The sequence below is a fragment of the Oncorhynchus mykiss genome, chromosome 15 (assembly GCF_013265735.2).
Source record: "Oncorhynchus mykiss isolate Arlee chromosome 15, USDA_OmykA_1.1, whole genome shotgun sequence".
Lineage (NCBI taxonomy): Eukaryota > Metazoa > Chordata > Actinopteri > Salmoniformes > Salmonidae > Oncorhynchus > Oncorhynchus mykiss.
Genome location: NC_048579.1, coordinates 54,985,290 through 55,008,950, shown reverse-complemented (window position 1 = coordinate 55,008,950; position 23,661 = coordinate 54,985,290). Strand labels below are relative to the sequence as shown.

The 23,661-nt window shown below is 44.3% G+C and overlaps 1 protein-coding gene across 3 annotated transcripts in view; it reads left to right on the top strand.

The window, feature by feature from the left end:
* Window positions 1-23,661, top strand: part of LOC110490333 (coiled-coil domain-containing protein 136) — a 47,589-nt gene that overhangs the window by 8,081 nt on the left and 15,847 nt on the right. For all 3 annotated transcript variants that reach the window (XR_005036129.1, XM_036944655.1, XM_036944654.1), the window contains exon 2: window positions 23,224-23,559. Coding sequence is in view for 2 of the 3 variants with exons in the window: in XM_036944655.1 (XP_036800550.1) it covers window positions 23,224-23,559 (336 nt within the window). In the remaining variant the exon portion in view is untranslated. The remainder of the gene's footprint in view (window positions 1-23,223; window positions 23,560-23,661) is intronic.

Genomic DNA, 23,661 nt, shown 5'->3' with positions numbered 1-23,661 from the left:
TAAGAACTTCATGTTATGCCTTTATGTTTGCACTTTCTATTGAAAAGGATGATGTTACGGAGTCTAGTTGATAGGTATTCGACTAGCTGGACTGTTCCCCGGACTCCACGTGTAGGGATTTGTACAATGCACAAACAAGGCTCTTGAACTTGACATCGGTGTCTGTCTTCATTCCTTTATCCAACATATCATACAGAAACAGTTCCTTATGTTAATTATCCAATACATACTATATTTGAGGAGAGAGTGTGAGTGTGAGTTGTGCAGTGGGTGGTTAAAGCAGGTACAATGTTGTAGGAGAGACAGTGTTGTAGTTTTAAAACTAGTTAGGGATAGGCGGGACGCAAATGTCTCAACTGGCCAATTGCCAGGGAAAATGCAGAGCCCCAGATTCAAATAAAATACTACACAATTCAAACTTTCATTAAATCACACATGTAAGATACTCAATTAAATCTACACTCGTTGTGAATCCAGCCAACATGTCAGATTTAAAAAATGCTTTTCGGCGAAAGCATAAGAAGCTATTATCTGATAGCCTGCACCATCTGCACCAGCAGTAAACAAAGGAGTTAGCATATTTCATATTTCAACCCTGCAGGCGCTACACAAAAAAATATTAAACATGCATTACCTTTGACGAGCTTCTTTATGTCCCATAAACACTCCAATATGTCCCATAAACATCACAATTGGTCCTTTTGTTCGATTAATTCCATCCATATACAGTGGGGCAAAAAAGTATTTAGTCAGCCACCAATTGTGCAAGTTCTCCCACTTAAAAATATGAGAGAGGCCTGTAATTGTCTTCATAGGCAACAGCCCCAAACAATCACTGCTCTAGAGGAGATCTGCATGGAGGAATGGGCCAAAATACCAGCAACAGTGTGTGAAAACCTTGTGAAGACTTACAGAAGGTACACTTCATAGGTACACTTCAACTATGACAGACAAAATGAGAAAAAAAAATCCAGAAAATCTCATTGTAGGATTTTTAATGAATTTATTTGCAAATTATGGTGGAAAATAAGTATTTGGTCACCTACAAACAAGCAAGATTTCTGGCTCTCACAGACCTGTAACTTCTTCTCCTTTAAGAACTTGTTATCAGTATAAAAGACACCTGTCCACAACCTCAAACAGTCACACTCCAAACTCCACTATGGCCAAGACCAAAGAGCTGTCAAAGGACACCAGAAACAAAATTGTAGACCTGCACCAGGCTGGGAAGACTGAATATGCAATATGTAAGCAGCTTGGTTTGAATAAATCAACTGTCGTAGCAATTATTAGGAAATGGAAGACATACAAGACCACTGATAATCTCCCTCGATCTGGAGCTCCACGCAAGATCTCACCCCGTGGGGTCAAAATGATCACAAGAACGGTGAGCAAAAATCCCAGAACCACATGGGGGGACCTAGTGAATGACCTGCAGAGAGCTGGGTCCAAAGTAACAAAGCCTACCATCAGTAACACACTACGCCGCCAGGGACTCAAATCCTGCAGTGCCCGACGTGTCCCCCTGCTTAAGCCAGTACATGTCCAGGCCCGTCTGAAGTTTGCTAGAGAGCATTTGGATGATCCAGAAGAAGATTGGGAGAATGAAACCAAAATATAACTTTTTGGTAAAAACTCAACTTGTCGTGTTTGGAGGACAAAGTTGCATCCAAAGAACACCACTGTGAAGCATGGGGGTCATGCATCATGCTTTGGGGCTGTTTTTCTGCAAATGGACCAGGAAAGAATGGGGCCATGTATCGTGAGATTTTGAGTGAAAACCTCCTTCCTCCTTCCTTCAGCAAGGGCATTGAAGATGAAACGTGGCTGGGTCTTTCAGCATGACAATGATCCCAAACACACCGCCTGGGCACTGAAGGAGTGGCTTCGTTTTTATTTTTTTTATTTTAAGTCAGTTAAGAACAAATTCTTATTTTCAATGACGGCCTGGGAACAGTGGGTTAACTGCCTGTTCAGGGGCAGAACGACAGATTTGTACCTTGTCAGCTCGGGGGTTTGAACTCGCAACCTTCCGGTTACTAGTCCAACGCTCTAACCACTAGGCTACCCTGCCGCCCCGTAAGAAGCATTTCAAGGTCCTGGAGTGGCATAGCAAGTCTCCAGATCTCAACCCCATAGAAAATCTTTGGAGGGAGTTGAAAGTTCGTGTTGCCCAGCAACAGCCCCAAAACATCACTGCTCTAGAGGAGATTTGCATGGAGGAATGGGCCAAAATACTAGACTTACAGTGTGTGAAAACCTTGTGAAGACTTACAGAAAACCTTTGACCTCTGTCATTGCCAACAAAGGGTATATAACAAAGTATTGAGATAAACTTTTGTTATTGACCAAATACTTATTTTCCACCATAATTTGCAAATAAATTCATAAAAAATCCTACAATGTGATTTTCTGGATTTTTTTTTCTCATTTTGTCTGTAGTTGAAGTGTACCTATGATGAAAATTACAGGCCTCTCTCATCTTTTTAAGTGGGAGAACTTGCACAATTGGTGGCTGACTAAATACTTTTTCTGCCCCACTGTATATCCAAAATGTCCATTTATAAAGCACGTTTGATCCAGAAAAAAACAGCTTACAAAAAACGCAACGTCACTACAAAATATTTCAAAAGTTGCCTATAAACTTTGCCAAAATATTTCAAACTACTTTTGTAATACAACTTTTGGTATTTTTAAACGTTAATAATCAATCAAATTGTAGACGGGGCAATCTGTGTTCAATACAGGAAAGAAAACAAACCAGCGCCACTTTTCACGTCTTGCGCAACTCACAAAAGTGTCCCCAGTTCTTAGTTGGCCTACTTCTTCATTACACAAAGGAACAACCTCTACCAAATTCCAAAGACTGGTGACATCCAGTCACAGGTTCCTAAGAAATATCCCTTGGCAATAACAAGCCAGGGAACAGAGAGAGGCAAAAAAACAAAATCTGAACAGTTAGTCCTTTGGGTTTTGCCTGCTTCTGTTATACTCACAGACATGATTCAAACTGTTTTAGAAACTTCAGAGTGTTTTCTATCCAAGTCTATGAATAATATGCATATCTTATATTCCTGGCATGAGTAGCAGGAAGTTGAAATTGGGCATGCTATTTATCCAAAAGTGAAAATTCTGCCCCCTAGCCCCAAGAGGTTATTAACAGGTGTAGGTGAGACGGTGTTGTAGTTTTAACAGGTGTAGGTGAGACGGTGTTGTAGCTTTAACAGGTGTAGGTGAGACGGTGTTGTAGTTTTAACAGTTGTAGGCAGTGTTAATTTTTGCACTCTTTTTTTGTTTTAGATTTAGTCTAGTCTTAGATATTTTTACCTTCGAGAATGTTTTGCAACTGAACGTGGTTCTGGTACCAGAGCCACGTTACCAGAGCCACGTTGCAGATTGAAAATTCCATGAGTAGAACTGATGTTATTCCTTATTCAACATGTCAGAGAGGCATGTTTGTTCTACATACAGTAGCATATTTCTATCAGAATTTTCCAAAACAATACCTCCCAGGTTGTTAGCCATAGCTGGTGTAGTTGGTGTAGCCGAAACAAATGGTTGAAGGCTCGGTCTGGAAGCAGTCCAGTTTTAGAACAGCCTGCAATATGCTTTATGACTGTAAAAAGTGGTCCACCAATGCACGATAGAAAGTAAGAAGGTAGAGCGGGTATATGGGTCATATCTTTAAAACGGTAAAGGCTAGAATCCAGCTGTTTTCTCTGAGGAAAAGAGGGAGACTTGGTTACGGTGGCTGCAGAACCTGGCTATGAAATGCAGTGGGGAAAGTGGCAGGCTTGAACGAGACCACACTTTCAAAGACGGCCTACTTTTCTATACTAGAGGGAGAGAAAAACATAACTAGACTGTTGTTTCACTATTAAACTCAATGCTGCTATTGTTTTTCATTTAGTAAAGAAGCTTATTTCTTAACCAGGCAAAAGGTAGCTAACTAGAAGACTGGTGGTGACTGGGGGAAGCGACTGTGTGCTCCGGGTGCTCCGTGTCCTTTAGACTGCTGAACAGAACTGCTCTGTGCGTCTGTGCTACTAATATTCATGGTGCTTATCAATGAAAAGCTCTCAATCTCACCTAAAACTCTTATCCAGTCCATTTAGTAGTCAGATTTTAGTCACAGAGATAACTGAAATGAAAACTAATTTTAGTTTAGTTATAGTCTTGTCAATTTCGTCTGAAAAATAGGTGTTTGACAAAAATTGTAGTCACTATTTTCGTTGACAAAATTAACACTGGGTGTAGGTGCGACATAGTTTAACAGGTAGAGGTGAGACAGTATTGTAGTTACAGTATGTAAAGGTGAGTTTGGGTTAGCCACAGCTGTCTGTGTTGAGTTGCTGTTCAAGATAAATTGAGTTAGCCAAAGCTGCTCTGGCAGAGTGGATGGGGCTAGTTAGCTGTTGTAGCTGTGAGTTAGCCATAGCTGGTCTATTGGGTTAATTGGGTTTGATAGCTAGTCTGAAGGACTTGAGCTATGTAGAGCTAGCTATACCCAGATGAAATAGAGAGTCCCGGGAGTTCTCTCTGTAAAATGCTGTCTCTGATCAAAGCCAAAGTCCGTTGTGATCTTCAGAGCTGCTTTGTGATGGCTCGGAGTGTGTAAGCTTATGCTGCGTGGTTCATTCTCTGTGTCTGTGTGTGGTTCATTCTGTGTGTGTGTGCTGATGGCCCAGTTTATTCTGCTATAGAAATGACTACAGTGTTTCTCCACTCTCACTACAAAGTACTGACAAACACACAGCATCTCTCTCTCTCTCCCTCTCCCCCTTATCTGATTTGACTGACAAATCACCCAAAGATGTTACTTCCTCACAGTTGGCTTCTAAGGAGTTCGATAGAGAGGTAGAGGATAAATGGAGGCACTGGGAGAAGGACAGAGAAGGTCTCCACCCACTGCATCTCAATCTCCTTTGATCTGACTGCGACACTCTAGAACACCTCGTCCATGTTGTGTCAGTGACTCCCCTGTCCTTTAGCTCTGCTGTGCTGGTGTTCCATAAGTACGTACACACCCCCCCCCCCCCCCCCCCCCCCCCCCCTAATATGCCTTTGAAGAACCACTGACTCCCATAGCTCTTCCCTCAATACCCACTGGTTTCACCAATTCCCGTCTCTACTTGTCCACCCCCAGCAGCTGCACCCCTCCTCTCTCTCTCTTCACATATGCCATGTATAGCACCCACAGAGCCCAGCGCGTGCCAACCTGATCCTCCCACCATCACGCCTCCATGGCCCACTAACACACTACTCTACTGCAGTCTCTCTCCCTGCTCTCTCTCTCTCACACACAGGGAGATAAAATAAAATTTGATTTGATTTGATTTGGGAGACAGCTGCAGCCAATGTTCTGCCTCTGCATCCTCCTCTTAGAGCCTGTCTCCTCTCATCTGTCATCTGTAATTGGATGTGACTGGCGATGAAAAGTTCCGGATCGTGACCCATTGCCTGGGTTTACCCTCTCTGTCTATCTCTCCAGCAAAAACGAGGCCTCTTGAGCCTTCCCTCCCTTCCTGCCAGTAACCTGCCCCCCCCGTTACAGTGTGTCTGTAGCAGAGGTCAACCAAAAGTACAGTCATGAGAGCTGATTGTCTAGTTGTAGTATAACCTTCTTTAAATTGTGTTTACCATGTTTACTCTCTCTCTCTCTCTCTCTGGTGTGTGTGGGCTGCTGTCTAACAGGATAATTATCAGTGTAGCTGAGTACTGAACTCCTACACTGTCTCTGTTACGACCCATTTCAAGGCAATATCTGTCAAACTAACAGTTCATCACTATACCCTCATCTAGTCACTAGAAGTCTGACTGGAACAGGACTCTAGACTGGGGATTTGCTTCTGCTGCTTTGAGCCAAGTCTGGAAAGGGTTTGAGGTCTGTGGACGTGTATCCTGGCTGGCAATCGCTATGAAATATCCTGTTTCGATTGACCATCTGCGTCCCAAATGGCACCTTGTTCCCTATATAGTGCACTACTTCTGACCAGAGCTCTATGGTCTATGTAAAGTAGTGAACTACAGTATATAGGGAAGAGTAAGGGGCGGCTGGTAGCCTAGTGGTTAGAGCGTTGGGCCAGTAACCCAAAAGGTTGCTGGAACGAATCCCCGAGCTGACAAGGTAAAAATCTGTTGTTCTGTCCCGGGGCCGTGGATGCTAAGGAAGCCCCCCGCACCTCTCTAACTCAAAGGGGTTGGGTTAAATGCAGAAGACGCATTTCAGTTGAAGGCATTCAGTTGTTCAACTGACTAGCTTTCCCCTAGTGCCATTTGGGATGCTCTCTAATGTTAACGAATGACACTGCACTAACTCAGCAGTTTCAGGTAAACTAGCTAAACCATTGTGATTTAATTATAATGTCAATACTAGATACAGTGGTTAGCTAGCTTGGAGGAAGTATTTAATGTTTTGTGCACTGCGTCTGTGCACTTAGCTAGCTACCCATTGCATATGACGTGTGACTGGCTCATCCGTGGATGTACAGAGAAAATGCACTCTTTTTTTCTGATTGGTTCAAAGTTACTAATGAGCATTGTAATTCTACAAGTTGAATCGGTAGGTTCGTCGCTACCAAGTCGACACGCAGCAGGTAACACTTTTGTCTAGCAAGAGGAGGAAGGGCCTCCCACTGTGATAAGTACACATCGGCAGTGAGATTCTCAGTGTGTTTCCTGCTTTAGAAGTAAGCTATGTTATTAGACTAGTAACCTTCTGTGTTGCAGTATAGACTTAGTGAGAAGTGTGTGTCTGTGTTAGGCTGTGTGTGAAGTAGTGTGTTGGTGGGGTGTTGAGAAGTGTGTGTCTGTTAGGCTGTGTGTGAAGTGGTGTGTTGGTGGGGTGTTGAGAAGTGTGTGTCTGTGTTAGGCTGTGTGTATGCAGGTGAAAACATGGGCACAGGGTTGGGTGTATTTTTGGTCTCTCTAATCAGTTGGCCTACTGAATATAATATAACTGTGATATATACAACCTAACAGTTACTAATTGGTAAATAGTAACCCTTATTTTTGTTCATTGCCATAGAATCCCAAATAGCTATTTATAACCTGTCAGGAATTTCCAGTTGATCATCTACCAGCCCATGTTAGCTAGGTAGGTATGTTTGGCTAACTAACCAGCTATATAACTGTTGTAGTTACCATGGCCAGAATATGTGCCCATGGGGGCCTCAACCAACAGGAGGCCCCCATTGATTTTGATGTGTCACTCAGGTACACTATATATATATATATATATACGGTGCCTTGCGAAAGTATTCGGCCCCCTTGAACTTTGCGACCTTTTGCCACATTTCAGGCTTCAAACATAAAGATATATATTTTTTTGTGAAGAATCAACAACAAGTGGGACACATTCATGAAGTGGAACGACATTTATTGGATATTCCAAACTTTTTTAACAAATCAATAACTGAAAAATTGGGCGTGCAAAATTATTCAGCCCCCTTAAGTTAATACTTTGTAGCGCCACCTTTTGCTGCGATTACAGCTGTAAGTCGCTTGGGGTATGTCTCTATCAGTTTTGCACATTGAGAGACTGACATTTTTTCCCGTTCCTCCTTGCAAAACAGCTCGAGCTCAGTGAGGTTGGATGGAGAGCATTTGTGAACAGCAGTTTTCAGTTCTTTCCACAGATTCTCGATTGGATTCAGGCCTGGACTTTGACTTGGCCATTCTAACACCTGGATATGTTTATTTTTGAACCATTCCATTGTAGATTTTGCTTTATGTTTTGGATCATTGTCTTGTTGGAAGACAAATCTCCGTCCCAGTCTCAGGTCTTTTGCAGACTCCATCAGGTTTTCTTCCAGAATGGTCCTGTCTTTGGCTCCATCCATCTTCCCATCAATTTTAACCATCTTCCCTGTCCCTGCTGAAAAAAAGCAGGCCCAAACCATGATGCTGCCACCACCATGTTTGACAGTGGGGATGGTGTGTTCAGCTGTGTTGCTTTTACGCCAAACATAACGTTTTGCATTGTTGCCAAAAAGTTCAATTTTGGTTTCATCTGACCAGAGCACCTTCTTCCACATGTTTGGTGTGTCTCCCAGGTGGCTTGTGGCAAACTTTAAACAACACTTTTTATGGATATCTTTAAGAAATGGCTTTCTTTTTGCCACTCTTCCATAAAGGCCAGATTTGTGCAATATACGACTGATTGTTGTCCTATGGACAGAGTCTCCCACCTCAGCTGTAGATCTCTGCAGTTCATCCAGAGTGATCATGGGCCTCTTGGCTGCATCTCTGATCAGTCTTCTCCTTGTATGAGCTGAAAGTTTAGAGAGACGGCCAGGTCTTGGTAGATTTGCAGTGGTCTGATACTCCTTCCATTTCAATTTTATCGCTTGCACAGTGCTCCTTGGGATGTTTAAAGCTTGGGAAATCTTTTTGTATCCAAATCCGGCTTTAAACTTCTTCACAACAGTATCTCGGACCTGCCTGGTGTGTTCCTTGTTCTTCATGATGCTCTCTGCGCTTTTAACGGACCTCTGAGACTATCACAGTGCAGGTGCATTTATACGGAGACTTGTTTACACACAGGTGGATTGTATTTATCATCATTAGTCATTTAGGTCAACATTGGATCATTCAGAGATCCTCACTGAACTTCTGGAGAGAGTTTGCTGCACTGAAAGTAAAGGGGCTGAATAATTTTGCATGCCCAATTTTTCAGTTTTTGATTTGTTAAAAAAGTTTGAAATATCCAATAAATGTCGTTCCACTTCATGATTGTGTCCCACTTGTTGTTGATTCTTCACAAAAAAATACAGTTTTATATCTTTATGTTTGAAGCCTGAAATGTGGCAAAAGGTCGCAAAGTTCAAGGGGGCCGAATACTTTCGCAAGGCACCGTATATATATACAAATGTACGTGGACACCCCGTTGCTAACAGGTGTATAAAATCGAGCACACAGCCATGCAATCTCCATAGACAAACATTTGCAGCTGATTGGCCTTACTGAAGAGCTTAGTGACTTTCAACGTGGCACTGTCATGGGATGCCACCTTTCCAACAAGTCAGTTCGTCAAATGTATTCACTGCCAGAGCTGCCCTGGTCAACTGTAAGTGCTGTTATTGTGAAGTGGAAATGGCTAGGTGGAACAACGGCTCAGCCGAGAAGTGGTAGGCCACACAAGCTCACAGGACCGGACCATCTAGTGCTGAAGCACGTAGCGCGTAGAAATCATCTGTCCTTAGTTGCAACACTCACTAACGAGTTTCAAACTGCCTCTGGAAGCAATATCAGCACAAGAACTGTTCGTCGGGAGCTTCATTAAATGGGTTACCATGGGTGAGCCCCCGCACACAAGCCTAAGATCACCATACCAAGCTTTGGCTGGAGTGGTGTAAAGGTCGCCGCCATTGGACTCTGGAGCAGTGGAAACGCGTTCTCTGGAGGGATGAATCATGCTTCACCATCTGGCAGTCCGACGGATGAAGAATACTGCTTCCAACTTTGTGGCAACAGTTTGGGGAAGGCCCTTTCCTGTTTCAGCTTGACAATGCACAAAGCGAGGTCGATACAGAAATGGTTTGTCGAGATTGGTGTGGAAGAACTTGACTGGCCTGCACAGAGCCTTGACCTCAACTCCATCGAACACCTTTGAGATGAATTGGAACGCCGACTGTGAGCCAGGCCTAATCGCCCAACATCAGTGTCCAACCTCACTAATGCTCTTGTGGCTGAATGGAATCAAGTCCCCGCAGCAATGTTCCAACATCTAGTGGAAAGCCTTCCCAGCAGCAAAGGGGGGACCAACTCCATATTAATGGCCGCGATTGTTTGACGAGCAGGTGTCCACATATTTTTGATCATGTAGCGTATAATTGTATAAACACACATAAGATGGCAAAATGTGTAGAATTGCATGAACTCAGCTTTAAAACTGCAACATTTTCTCCACCAACTAGAGGGGTGTGAACAGTTTGGGGTCGTATTGGATCGCTTGGTGGGGGTTTGTTACCACACCGATAAATTACAATATCCGTCCGGACCTTCTCAAATAATATTTGAGTACCCCTGCTCTATACTAACCAGACAGGAGCTATCTCCAAAAGGGCTCGTGGGTGTGGACTGCCCTTGTATGGCCGTATATATAGTTTTTTATTCTAACAAGTGCGTGTGTGTCAATCCTTATGAAAGATCTCGGCTGACATAACCTACATATTTGTCTCGGTGAGAATGTGAATTCATAACATGGCTAGATTCCTGTCATGGTTTCTCTTCTGAATGGGATTTTTTTGTCCTTCAGGGAGCGACGTCAAAACAAAAGATGGTTGGGCTCATTGGAATGGGGGGGATGCGAGTTAAGTGAGGATTCTGCACATAACTGTAGTTTAAGGTGTGTGTGTGTTTTCTCCAAATGGGACCATGAGACTGTTCCCAAGAAGACTGCATTGTGTCTATGCGGTGCTTTGACATTGACAGTGTGTGTAGGACTTGAGTGTGTGGGATGTCATCTTTGTGAGTGTGAGGGGGCTGTTACCTTAGTGTGTTAGTAGACAATTAGGATATGAATGATAGAGGTAGGGGAGAGAGAGTCAAATCGATAACATTATGTCCCAATGTCCTTCGTCCTCCATTTTCATCATCCTACAGTATATCATATCCCCTCTGCTCTGGCCCTGTGTGTAGTCAGGTTAGTCATATGGATTTTATAAGCCCTCGCTCTGTGTGTGTTTGTTTGTGTGTGAGAGATGGTGTGTGTATTCATAATCTAGTAAATCACAGAGACAGGGGTGCTCTGATAGGACATATTTTCCTCATATTGATCTCCCTTCCCTCATACAGAAGGAAAACAAATGGAATTGGGTTTATAAACGGGTGAACATTAATACTGGTGATTAGTCTAGTCTGGTTTAGGCTTTGATTTATGTCCTCTCAACTTTTCCTACTCTTTGACACTGTTCATTCCATTTTACACCTATTTTCTCCCGCCTATCTTCTCCCGCCTATCTTCTCTCGCCTATCTTTTCCCGCCTATCTTCTCTCTCCTATCTTCTCTCTCCTATCTTCTCTCGCCTATCTTCTCTCTCTTATCTTCTCTCCTCTCTCCTATCTTCTCTCTCCTATCTTCTCTCGCCTATCTTCTCTCTCTTATCTTCTCTTTCCTATCTACTCTCGCTTATCTTTTCTCTCCTATCTTCTCTCATATCTTCTCCCGCCTATCTTCTCCCGCCTATCTTCTCTCGCCTATCTTCTCTCGCATATCTTCTCCCGCCTATCTTTTCCCGCCTCTTCTCTCTCCTATCTTCTCTCTCCTATCTTCTCTCGCCTATCTTCTCTCTCTTATCTTCTCTCCTCTCTCCTATCTTCTCTCTCCTATCTTCTCTCTCCTATCTTCTCTCGCCTATCTTCTCCCGCCTATCTTCTCCCGCCTATCTTCTCTCGCCTATCTTCTCTCGCATATCTTCTCCCGCCTATCTTTTCCCGCCTCTTCTCTCTCCTATCTTCTCTCTCCTATCTTCTCTCGCCTATCTTCTCTCTCTTATCTTCTCTCTTCTCGCCTATCTTCTCTCATATCTACTCTCTCCTATCTTCTCTCGCCTATCTTCTCTCCTATCTACTCTCTCCTATCTTCTCTCGCCTATCTTCTCTCTCTTATCTTCTCTCTCCTATCTTCTCTCTCCTATCTTCTCTGTCCTATCTTCTCCCGCCTAGCTTCTCTCGCCTATCTTCTCTCCTATCTACTCTCGCTTATCTTTTCTCTCCTATCTTCTTTCCTATCTTCTCTCCTATCTTCTCTCGCCTATCTTATCGTCTATCTCCTATCTTCTCCCACCTATCTTCTCTCTCCTATCTTCTCTCTCCTATCTTCTCTCGCCTATCTTCTCTCGCCTATCTTCTCTCTCTTATCTTCTCTCTCCTATCTTCTCTCTCCTATCTTCTCTGTCCTATCTTCTCCCGCCTAGCTTCTCTCGCCTATCTTCTCTCCTATCTACTCTCGCTTATCTTTTCTCTCCTATCTTCTTTCCTATCTTCTCTCCTATCTACTCTCTCCTATCTTCTCTTGCCTATCTTCTCTCGCCTATCTTATCGTCTATCTCCTATCTTCTCCCACCTATCTTCTCTCTCCTATCTTCTCTCTCCTATCTTCTCTCGCCTATCTTCTCTCTCATATCTTCTCTCTCATATCTTCTCTGCTATCTCCTCTCTCCTATCTTCTCTCCATCTTTTTTACTCATCAGTCTTTCTCTCCCTTCAACTGTTTCGTTGTTTTTTCTCCTCTTGCTTTCATTCCCTCGCATCATCTTGCTGGCTTCCTCTTCTCTCTCTCTATCTCATATGAAGTACTCATTACAGCTCTATCAAACATGAATTAAAAACACCACTGCTACAATGATGACTTCTTATCTGGCCAGAGAGAAAGAAAGGGAAGATGCTGAGAGGCAGAGAACCAGAGGAGATGAGGCATGGAGGAAGTGAAGGAGAGAGAGATGTTAAATGTCTTCACAGAACTGATGCAGGCCTATTGATATTCCAGCACTGCTCTCCGCTGGCCTACGATCCACTGCCTTTTCTCATCAAGGCTGGGGTGCTGTGTGTGTGTGTGTGTGTGTGTGTGTGTGTGTGTGTGTGTGTGTGTGTTCTGTGGTAAAAGCTGGGATAATGTTCACTTGGGGAGTGATGAAAGGAACAGAGCTGGAAGGATTGATAAGGTGTATAGGTGTGTGTGGTGGTCCTCAATATTCTGCCACTGTCTCTTAGCCAATGTCACCCGCTTCGTATCAGTCTCACTCAGGAGTGTGTATGTGTATGTATGTGTGTGTGTGTGTTTGTGTATGTGTGAGAGATCCAAGATGGCGTAGCAGTCATAAGTGTGTTTTGTCTTGTCCCGTGGAAATATCGTAAATATCGTTTTCCCCGTTTTTTTCTCTCGTATATATTTTGCATATATGTTCATCTCACTTTCCATCTACGGACTGAATATACTCTACTGCCACCCGCCTCACCCAATGTGGTACAGATCTGCTATTTTTATAGGTTAGAACAGGAACCCCCATCAGAAGCTAGGCAGCTAACTAGCTACTAGCTAGTAGACAGCCACTGCTAGTGGTCTTTCACCATCAACTAGGACATCAGCCAGCCTCATCAGCTCGGTCAATACCTGCCAGTCTACACAGCACGATATCAACCCAGAGCATATCGGACTGCTTTTTCTCTACCACATCTCCAGATTCCTACCGCAAGTTCTGAACCTTTACATCGGATCATCGCAGCTAGCTAGCTGCAATCCGAGTGGCTACTTCTGGCTAACGTCTCTGTCCCAAAGCAAGCACCAGTTAGCCTTGAGCTAGCCTTCAGCTAGGCCCATCTCCCGACTAGCCGAAGAGGTCCACCAGCTAAATATTGGCTAAAGTACCTCTTTTGCCAATTGGCCTGGACTGCCGACACGGAGCCTCGCCAATCCATCACGACTGGTCTGCCGATGTAACAGTCCGAGGTGGTTTCAACAGGCCCTTCCGTTGCGAAGGCCCATCTGCTAGCCCGGCCCGCTAGCTGTCTGAATCGCTGTCTCCAGCTCGCCTATTGTAGTAGTGACTACTTGAATTTGCTCCCTGACTCACCTATTGCTACTCATTGGACCCTATGATCACTCGGCTACACTGCCCAATATGCCTTAGATAGCCCCTTTGTCCCACCCCCCACACATGCGGTGACCTCACCTGGGTTAACTGGTGCCTCTAGAGACAAAACCTCTCTTATCGTCACTCAAATCCTAGGTTTACCTCCACTGTACTCGCATCCTACCATACCCTTGTCTGTACATTATGCCTTGAATCTATTCTTCCAAGCACAGAAATCTGCTCCTTTTACTCTCTGTTTCGAACGCACTAGATGACCAGTTCTTATAGCGTTTAGCCGTGCCCTTATCCTTCTCCTCCTCTGTTCCTCTGGTGATGTAGAGGTTAACCCAGGCCCTGAAGCCCCCAGCACCACTCCCATTCCCCAGGCGCTCTCATTTGTTGACTTCTGTAACTGTAAAAGCCTTGGTTTCATGCATGTTAACATCAGAAGCCTCTTCCCTAAGTTTGTTTTATTCACTGCTTTAGCACACTCCGCCAACCCTGATTTTCTAGCCGTGTCTGAATCTTGGCTTAGGAAGGCCACCAAAAATACTGACATTTCCTGAAAGTCCTGATTGCCCCCCATCTATCTTCAGAGTTCTACTGTTAGGTGACCTAAACTGGGATATGCTTAACACCCCGGCCAATCTCCAATCTAAGCTAGATGCCCTCAATCTCACACAATTTATCAAGGAACCTACCAGGTACAACCCTAAATCCGTAAATATGGGCACCCTCATAGTTATCCTCTGCTGTCTTCAACTAGGATCTCAGTGATCACTGCCTCATTGCCTGCGTTCGTAATGGGTCCGCGGTCAAACAACAATCCCTCATCACTGTCTAACGCTCCCTAAAACACTTCAGTGAGCAGGCCTTTCTAATCGACCTGGCCCGGGTATCCTGGAAGGATATTGACCTCATCCGTCAGTAGAAGATGCCTGGTTGTTCTTTAAAAGTGCTTTTCTCACCATCTTAAATAAACATGCCCCTTTCAAAAAATGTAGAACTAAGAACAGATGGTTCACCCCAGACGTGACTGCCCTTGACCAGCACAAAAACATTCTGTGGCGTTCTGATTTAGTATCGAATAGCCCCCGCGATATGCAACTTTTCAGGGAAGTCAGAAACCAATATACACAGTCAGTTAGAAAAGCTAAGGCTAGCTTTTTCAAACAGAAATTTGCATCCTGTAGCACCATTTCCAAAAAGGTTTTGGACACTGTAAAGTCCATGGAGAATAAAAGCACCTCCTCCCAGCTGCCCACTGCACTGAGGCTAGGTAACTGTCACCACAGATAAATCTACAATAATCAATCATTTTAATAAGCATTTCTCTACGGCTGCCCATGCTTTCCACCTGGCTACCCCTACCCCAGACAACAGCTCTGCACCCCCTGCAGCAACTTGCCCTAGCCCTCCCCGATTCCACTTCACCCAAATCCATGTTCTGAAAGAGAGGCAAAATCTGGATCCCTACAAATCAGCTGGGCTAGACAATCTAGACCCTCTCGTTCTAAAATTGTCCGCCAAAATTGTTGCAACCCCTATTACTAGCCTGTTCAACCTCTCTTTCATATCGTCTGAGATTCCTAAAGATTGGAAAGCGGCCCTGCCCTGCCTTTCTAAAATCTTTGAAAGCCAAGTTAACAAACAGATCTCCGACCATTTCGAATCCCACCTTACCTTATGCAATCTGGTTTCCGAGCTGGTCATGGGTGAACCTCAGCCACGTTCAAGGTCCTAAACGATATCATTACCACCATCAATAAAAGACAATACTGTGCAGCCGTCTTCATCGACCTGGCCATGCATTCGACTTTGTCAATCACCGCATTCTTATCTGCAGACTCAATAGCCTTGATTTCTCAAATAACTGCCTTGCCTGGTTCACCAACTACTTATTAGATAGAGTTCAGTGTGTCAAATCAGAGGGCCTGTTGTCCGGACCTCTGTCAGTCTCTATGGGGATGCCACAGGGTTCATTTCTCGGGCCACTCTTTACTCTGTATATATCAATGATGTCGCTCTTGCTGCTGGTGATTCTCTGATCCACCTCTACGCAGACAACACCATTCTGTATACATCTGGCCCTTCTTTGGACACTGTGTTAACTAACCTCCAAACAAGCTTCAATGCCATACAACTCTCCTTCCGTGACCTCCAACTGCTTTTAAATGCTTGTAAACCTAAATGCATGTTCTTCAACCGATTGCTGCCCGCACCCGCCCGCCCGACTAGCATCACTACTCTGGACGGTTCTGACTTAGAATATGTGGACAACTATAAAACCTAGGTGTCTGGTTAGACTGTAAACTCTCCTTCCAGATCTCCAATCCAAAATGACATCTAGAATCGGCTTCCAATTTCGCAACAAAGCCTCCTTCACTCATGCTGCCAAACATACCCTCATAAAACTGACTATCCTACCGATCCTTGACTTTGGCGATGTCATTTACAAAATAGCCTCCAAAACTCTACTCAGCAAACTGGATGTAGTCTATCACAGTGCCATCTGTTTTGTCACCAAAGCCCCATATACCACCCACCACTGCGACCTGTAGGCTCTCGTTGGCTGGCCCTTGCTACATATTCATCGCCAGACCCACTGGCTCCAGGTCATCTATAAGTCTTTGCTAGGTAAAGACCCGCCTCATCTCAGCTCACTGGTCACCATAGCTACACCCACCCGTAGCACACGCTCTAGCAGGTATATTTCACTGGTCATCCCCAAAGCCAACACCTCATTTGGCCGCCTTTCCTTCCAGTTCTCTGCTGCCAGTGACTGGAACAAATTGCAAAAATCACTGAAGCTGGAGACTTATATCTCCCTCTCTATCTTTAAGCATCAGCTGTCAGAGCAGCTTACCGATCACTGTACCTGTACACAGCCAATCTGTAAATAGCACAGCCAACTACCTCATCCCCATACTGTTATTTATCTTTTTGCTCTTTTGCACCTCAGTATCTCCACTTGCACATCATCATCTGCACATATATCACTCCAGTGTTAATGCTAAATTGTAATCATTTCTTGCCTCTATGGCCTATTTATTGCCTTACCTCCCTACTCTTCTACATTTGCACACACTGTACATAGATGTTTCTGTTGTGCTATTGACTGTACGTTTGTTTATGTGTGTTGTTGTTTTTGATGCACTGCTTTGCTTTATCTTGGTCAGGTCGCAGTTTTAAATGAGAACTTGTTCTTAACTGGCCTACCTTGTTAAATAAAGGTGAAATAAATAAAATAGAAAACAAAATGTGTGATAAAGGCAATCTAGCACCCTGTCTTTGGTCTGGGAAGCAGCACAACAGAATAGTGATCAGTGCAGGTGTTGGCCTGGGGCGAAAGTCAGGTTACAGAGGTGACTGGACTTTTTCGGATTCTCTGTCACTCATTCTTTTCAACCTTTTCTCTCTTTTCACTGGCTCAGCTGTAGAATCTTGAGTGGCTCTGTGGCAGACCTGACCGTTTCTGAGGTGCAGGAGATGAAGAGTAACACTGAAAATAAAAGGAATCAGAGCATCCAAAAATGACAGAGGCCACATATAGGCAACGTGCGTCAATGCGATCAGACATGATGCGCAACACCTGCATACAAGGCAATCGGTAGTCAATTATCTCAATTATCTCAGAAAAGTGTGATTTGATTGAGACAGCATATGTAGTTTTGGGATTCAGTATAGTTTTGACAGAATTGTAAAATGTTTTACTACATTTTTGCATAATGCATAAACATTTCAAATGGCCTAGAAACAGGTGTGAAGACCAAGAAAGGCCTCCAACTGAATAAAAAAGCTCAAGAGGTGGGCCTATGGGAACATGTAAGCTGGAATTGGGTTAAAGAACCATCATAAATGACAGGAACCACATAAAGCCAGGGGTTAGGGGGAAACATATTAAAGCATGACCCTCATGTTCAAATAATGAGAGAGAAAAAACACTGGGAAAAATATAATGTATACTGTCTCGATCAAGTCACACTTTTCTGAGATAATTGATTACTCATGTGCCTCCTGGCACTTTTATTGCTGTTGCGCGACATGTCTGATTGCATTGGCGCACGTTTCCTCTGTCATTGTGTGTTTTTGTATGCTCGGATGAAGGTCTGAAGACCGAAAGCTCGGCCTAATAATTTGAAAATGATGCATGAGTGTATAGAGATTCCTTTTCATTCCACTGTGTCAGCTGTGCCACAGAGCAGTGTTATCTGTTTCTCTTTCTCTCTCTCTCTCTGTGTGTGTGTGTGGTGTGTGTGGTGTGTGTGTGTGTGTGTGTGTGTGTGTGTGTGTGTGTGTGTGTGTGTGTGTGTGTGTGTGTGTGTGTGTGTGTGTGTGTGTGTGTGTGTGTGTGTGTGTGTGTGTGTGTGTGTTTGTGTGTTTGTTTGCGTGAGTGCTCCTGAGGGGATGTGTGTACTGTGTAGACAGTGTGTTGATGGTACTTGTCAGGAGTGATCAGGGCTGTGAAGAGGCAATGTGTCTGGTCACTAAGTGCTTTGGTGCTATTCAGACAGAAGTGAATTGTAGCTTCACACCCCAGTGGACAGGGACTTCAGGTATCTGCATGCTAAGGAGGCTGTAGGGTGTGTTTGTATGTGCGTGTGTGCTGGAATCCTAGCCTTCGGTAAGTCTGTATGTCTCAAACTCTGTGATTGGTGTCATGGTTTTTACTGCTCTTTTGCATTCATGTCCCTTATCGTCGCCCGTTGTCTCTGTCCCCGGTTAGGAGATGACATTACTCCTGCTCTGACTCCCAGTTATGGTTTCAGTATCTTAGTTACCTGTTATACACCTATAAGATTGCTCTAGTTCTGTTTCCCTGTGTACCTTGCAATAAAATTGTCTGTAGCCATAAACCCATAGTTGATATAACAGTGCGGTGATTGGATCAAGTGTGCAAGACTGGAGTCTCCTCATGTGTATTCTAAAGGGGGGTGTATCTCTTTGACTGCATAAATAAGCTGCTTTGTTTGTGATAGGATGCTTATGTGTAGCATACTGTGTGTGTGCTATGTGAAAAGGTGTGTGTTTGCAGAGAAGAGAGTGTGGCCATGGTTACCAAGGTGCTGTTTTCTGACGCAGTGTCGAGGTATGAGTCATTCTGCCATCGCAGCCCCCCGTCCCCATCCCCTCACCTCCAAACCACCAGCCACTGAGATTGTCCCGTCGTCATGTGGACACAAAGAGGGACAGGTCTGGGATTTTGAGTGTTGGGAGGGAGGGGGGGGGGGGTCATTATTTACGGTTACAGTTGTGCAGAAGGAAGATAATTGTGGTTATGGTTGTTATTTGGGCTCTGGACTTCGTCCTCTGTTCTAACTGTGGCTTCTCAGTCAGAGAGAAGAGAGAGACACATCTAGCTCATCTTGTCAAGAGCATTTCGATGTCAAACCTGTCTTTAGAATGAGTATTGTGTTTCTGTGAGAGAGATAAAGAGGGAGAGATGAGAGAGAGAGTGCAAGGGAGGGCTAGCTGAGAGAAAGAAGAGGGAGAGAGGAAGGCAAAGAGAGAGGGAGAACAGTGCGAGAGAAGGTTAGGCAAGGAAGATTAGCGAAAGAGATGGAGAGAGAGGATAGAGAGCGGGGCGAGAGGGAAGGATCAGACAGCTATGATGAGTGATTTATTGAATGGTCCCTGTGACAGTGATGCTGTTGTAGCAGGGCCATCATTGGTTGCCTGCCAGAAGCCCTGACCAATCAGCCAGTCCTGTGGCAGACCAGAAGGATATTGGGGCGCAGAGTTGATTACAGAGAGAAGGAAGGAGGGGAGGGGGAGGAGGAAGGGGAAGAGAGGAGGGAACAGCTTAAATTACCTTGAAAATGGCACTTAACCATATTTGAAATGGCCTGTTGTAAGACCCGCATAGTCCTGACATAGATAGGACATAACATCTCATACCACATAACCTGACCAGATACCACATGACAATCTCTTCATGCCTTTCCTTCACCACGACAGGCCTTTCTTTCTCTGTCGTAGTTTAGAGGTACAGTGCCTTCAGAAAGTATTCACACCCCCTTAGATTTTGTGTCACTGGCCTACACACACTACCCCATAATGTCAAAGTGGAATTATGTTTTTTTTTATTTAATTTTTTTACAAATTAATAAAAATGAAAAGCTGATTTTTGAATGACTACCACATCTCTGTACCACACACATACAATTATCTGCAAGGTCCCTCAGTCGAGCAGTGAATTTCAAACACAGTTTCAACCACAAAGACCAGGGAGGTTTCCAATGCCACGCAAAGGTCCCCCATTGGTAGATGGATATAACAAAAAGCAGACATTAACTATCCCTTTTAGCATGGTGAAGTTATGCATTACACTTTAGATGGTTTATCAATACACTAACCAAAATGACAGAGTGAAAAGAAGAACGCCTATAGAGAATACAAATATTCCAATACACGCACCCTGTTTGCAATAAGGCACTAAAGTAAAACTGCAAAAAAATGTGGTAAAGAAATTAACTTTATGTTGTGAATACAAAGCGTTCTGTTTTGGAGCAAATCCAACACATCACTGAGTACCACTCTCCATATTTTCAAGCCTGGTGGTGGCAGCATCATGTTATGGGTATATTTGTCATTGGCAAGAACTAGGGAGTTTTTTTTTAGGATAATAATAAACGTAATAGAGCTAAGCACAGGAAAAATCCTACTTTCTAACAGAAACTTGGAGACATTCACCTTTCAGCAGGAAAATAACCTACAACACAAGGCCAAATATACACTGGAGTTGCTCACCAAGACGCATTGAATGTTCCTGAGTGGCCTAGTTATAGTTCTGACTTAAATCGCCTTGAAAATCTATGGCAAGACTTGAACATTTCTTTCTAGCAACGATCAACAGCCAACTTGACAGAGCTTCAAGCATTTCAAAAATAATAATGTGCAAATGTTGTACAATCCAAGTGTGCGAAGCTCTTACAGATGTACACAGAACGAGTCAAAGCTGTAGTCACTGCTAAAGGTGATTCTAACACGCATTGACTCATGGGTGTGAATACTTATGTAAATGAGATATTTCTGTATTTCATTTTCAGAAAATGTCTCACATTTCTAAAAACATGTTTTCACTTTGTCATTATGGGGTCTTGTGTGTAGATGGGTGAGAAAAACAATCTATTGAATCCATTTTGAATTCGGGCTGTAACACAACAACATGTGGAATACGTGAAGGGGTATGAAGACTTTCTGAAGGCACTGTAGTTTTACTTTAACCTTCTTTGATTTCATGCGTTTCCCTCACATCGCTGTGTTCCAGATGTGTTGTTTACTCCTGTCTCGTCTCCCTTCGACAACTCATTACATTGGATTAAAAATAGATTGGCCTTGCTAGCTTTTAGGCATCACTGTTAAATCCAGACTAAACCAGGGCCTCCAGATATTTGTCCATAATTGTGCCATGATGATAAGTGTTATGCTGTGTTTCAAAAAATAAGTCTGAGTTTCTTTCTCCCCGGCTAACGTTGGATAAGTGTGTCGTGTCTTTTATTTGAGTAGATCTGAGTTGGAAGAGGGACTTGGGAATGAGTTCAATGACATTTCCATGCTAATATGATGTTGCCAAAAACCCAGATCTCACACCGAAAATAAAACAAGTTATCTTTCAAAAACATGAAATAAAATAAAATAAACAGGAAATAACTTATATACACACTTACGTACACAGGCGGTGTCCTTACCAGTCTATGCATGTTATGTAAGAATACAGTACTCACTGAGTACATAGGGCTCTTTGACGTGCCACTGTCAGCCGCAGGACATTAGCCCTCTGGATGGGTGTGTGTACCATGGAGGGATTGGCTATGAAATAGTGTGTCTGTCTGTCTGTGTGTTTGGGAGAGGGAGAGGTCAGTGTCTGTGTGTTGGAGGTACTAGCCTATGGTTGGAGGTAGACTGCACATTTTCTAATATATAGCCTCCTCCTTTCAAGTGTGAGTTATTCATATTCACCAGTAGACTCATCTACTGTGAGTCATCTTCACTGGGCTGTGTGTGTGTGTGTGTTCATCTGATTATAACCTGTTGTTGACTGTTTGTTAATAAACAGGTGTTGCCTTGTTGTGCTGTCTGCATTATTTATATATTTTCAATCCAAAGGGAAACATTTGGTGTACTCTCAGGTGCACAATCACACACACACACACACACACACACACACACACACACACACACACACACACACACACACACACACACACACACACACACACACACACACACACACACACACACACACACACACACACACACACACACACACTTTTACTAGAATATTGATTGATTTAACTGGAACTATTGTCAGCCCAATGGCTTTACCAGAACTCTGTGTGTTCCAGTTAATTGGCCAATAACACACACCCACATGCATACACAGCTAGTAAATGAGACCTCATGTCTTAGGAATGGAAGGCTACACTCTCTCTAACCCGTCCTGTTTCATCTCTCTGTGTGTGAGAGTCCGTCTGAGCAGTGGTGACGCACCTAGGAGACTGCAGCAGACACACACGCATCACCTCCTTTCAGCATCACTGACATCAGAAGACATGTTTAGTATGTTGTTACCCGTGCCCGAGAGAGAGCGGAACGTGAGATGGATAGAGGGAGAGGGGAGAGAGTGAGCAGAAAGAGAGAGAGGTAGCGCAGAGAAATAGAAGAAAGAATGAGAGATGGAAGGGAAAAGAGAGAGAGCCAGAAAGAGAGAGGTAAGGAGAGAGAGAGATTTTTGGAGAGGGGAAGTGAGGAATTGGAGGGGAGAGGTGGAGAGAGAAAGGTGAAGAGGATGAGGGTGAGGGAGAGAGAACAGAGAAGGGAGGGAGGGAGAGGGGATCCAGGAGGTAAGGAGGGGAGGGGAGGTGAGAGAATGGTGAAGAGGATGAGGGTGAGGGAGAGAGAACAGAGGAGGTAAGGAGGGGAGGGGAGGTGAGAGAGGTTTTATTTTTGGATGTCCCTCCTCACTCTGGGTCCTGATGACAATAGGCGAGAACGAAAGACGAGAAAAGGACAAGTGGAGTCCACCTCATGTGCTGCATAAGCAATGACTCAAGAGTATCTAAACATACATTCTAAGGAGACACATATAGCTCCAGAGAGAGTATTGAGTTTCTCTGAATATTCCTCTGTTTTCCCACTAGATGGCTCTGTAGAACAGGTAAAACTACTTAAAAAGTTGCTCAGCGGCCTTCTGCTTGGTCTGAGGACAGCACTATCAGGCAGTGGACTGTGTGGGCAAGAATGAGTGTGTGTGTGAAGTCTATTGGGGGGGGGGGGGGGGGGGGGGGGGTTCCTCCGTGGAAACCAGGTGAGGATCGAACCAGGGGATGGGGCAGCAGATGGAGGGGGGGCTGGGGGTCAGGGGGTTGGGTTAGGAGGCTCAAAGCCTAGACAAGCGAACCACAGCTGCCTATCAGCTTTCAGACACCAGGACGTATCCTATGAAGCAGGGTCAATGAGTTAAGAAGTACTGCTACCACTTTGTAGGTCAATACAGACCTCTGTATGAAAGGAGTTTGCAGACTAAGCTGTTTACAGAGGTAGTAAATATCTCACTCTATCTATTTCTCTCTCTCTCTCTCTCTCTCTCTCTCTCTCTCTCTCTCTCTCTCTCTCTCTCTATCCCCTCATCCCTCTCTCTCTCTAGATGACATATGTGACCTGAAGGTGGAGAGGCCTGGCATTGTGGACAAGCTGACGGCCAAAGAGAGGGAGTCCCTGGAGGAGAACGATGAGAAGGAGGAGAAAGAGAAGGAGGTGGAGGTGGGGAACGGCGAGAAGGGCCAGCAGGAGGAGCAAGGAGAGGAGAAGGAGGTGAAAGGGGAGGAGGACGAGGAGGAGGAAGAGGAGGAGGAGGAAGGAGGAATGTTAGAGGAGGATGACTTGGAGGAGTTGAGGTCCCAGGTGCTGCAGCTGGTGTTGGAGCTGGAGGAGGCCAGGGATGTGTCTCAACGACATGAAGAGAGCTTCATGGAGCTACAGGGTGTGTTGCTGTGTGTGTGTGTGTGTGTGTGTGTGTGTGTGTGTGTGTGTGTGTGTGTGTGTGTGTGTGAGTGAGTGAAGAGTTTGTGTCTGAGTATGACTG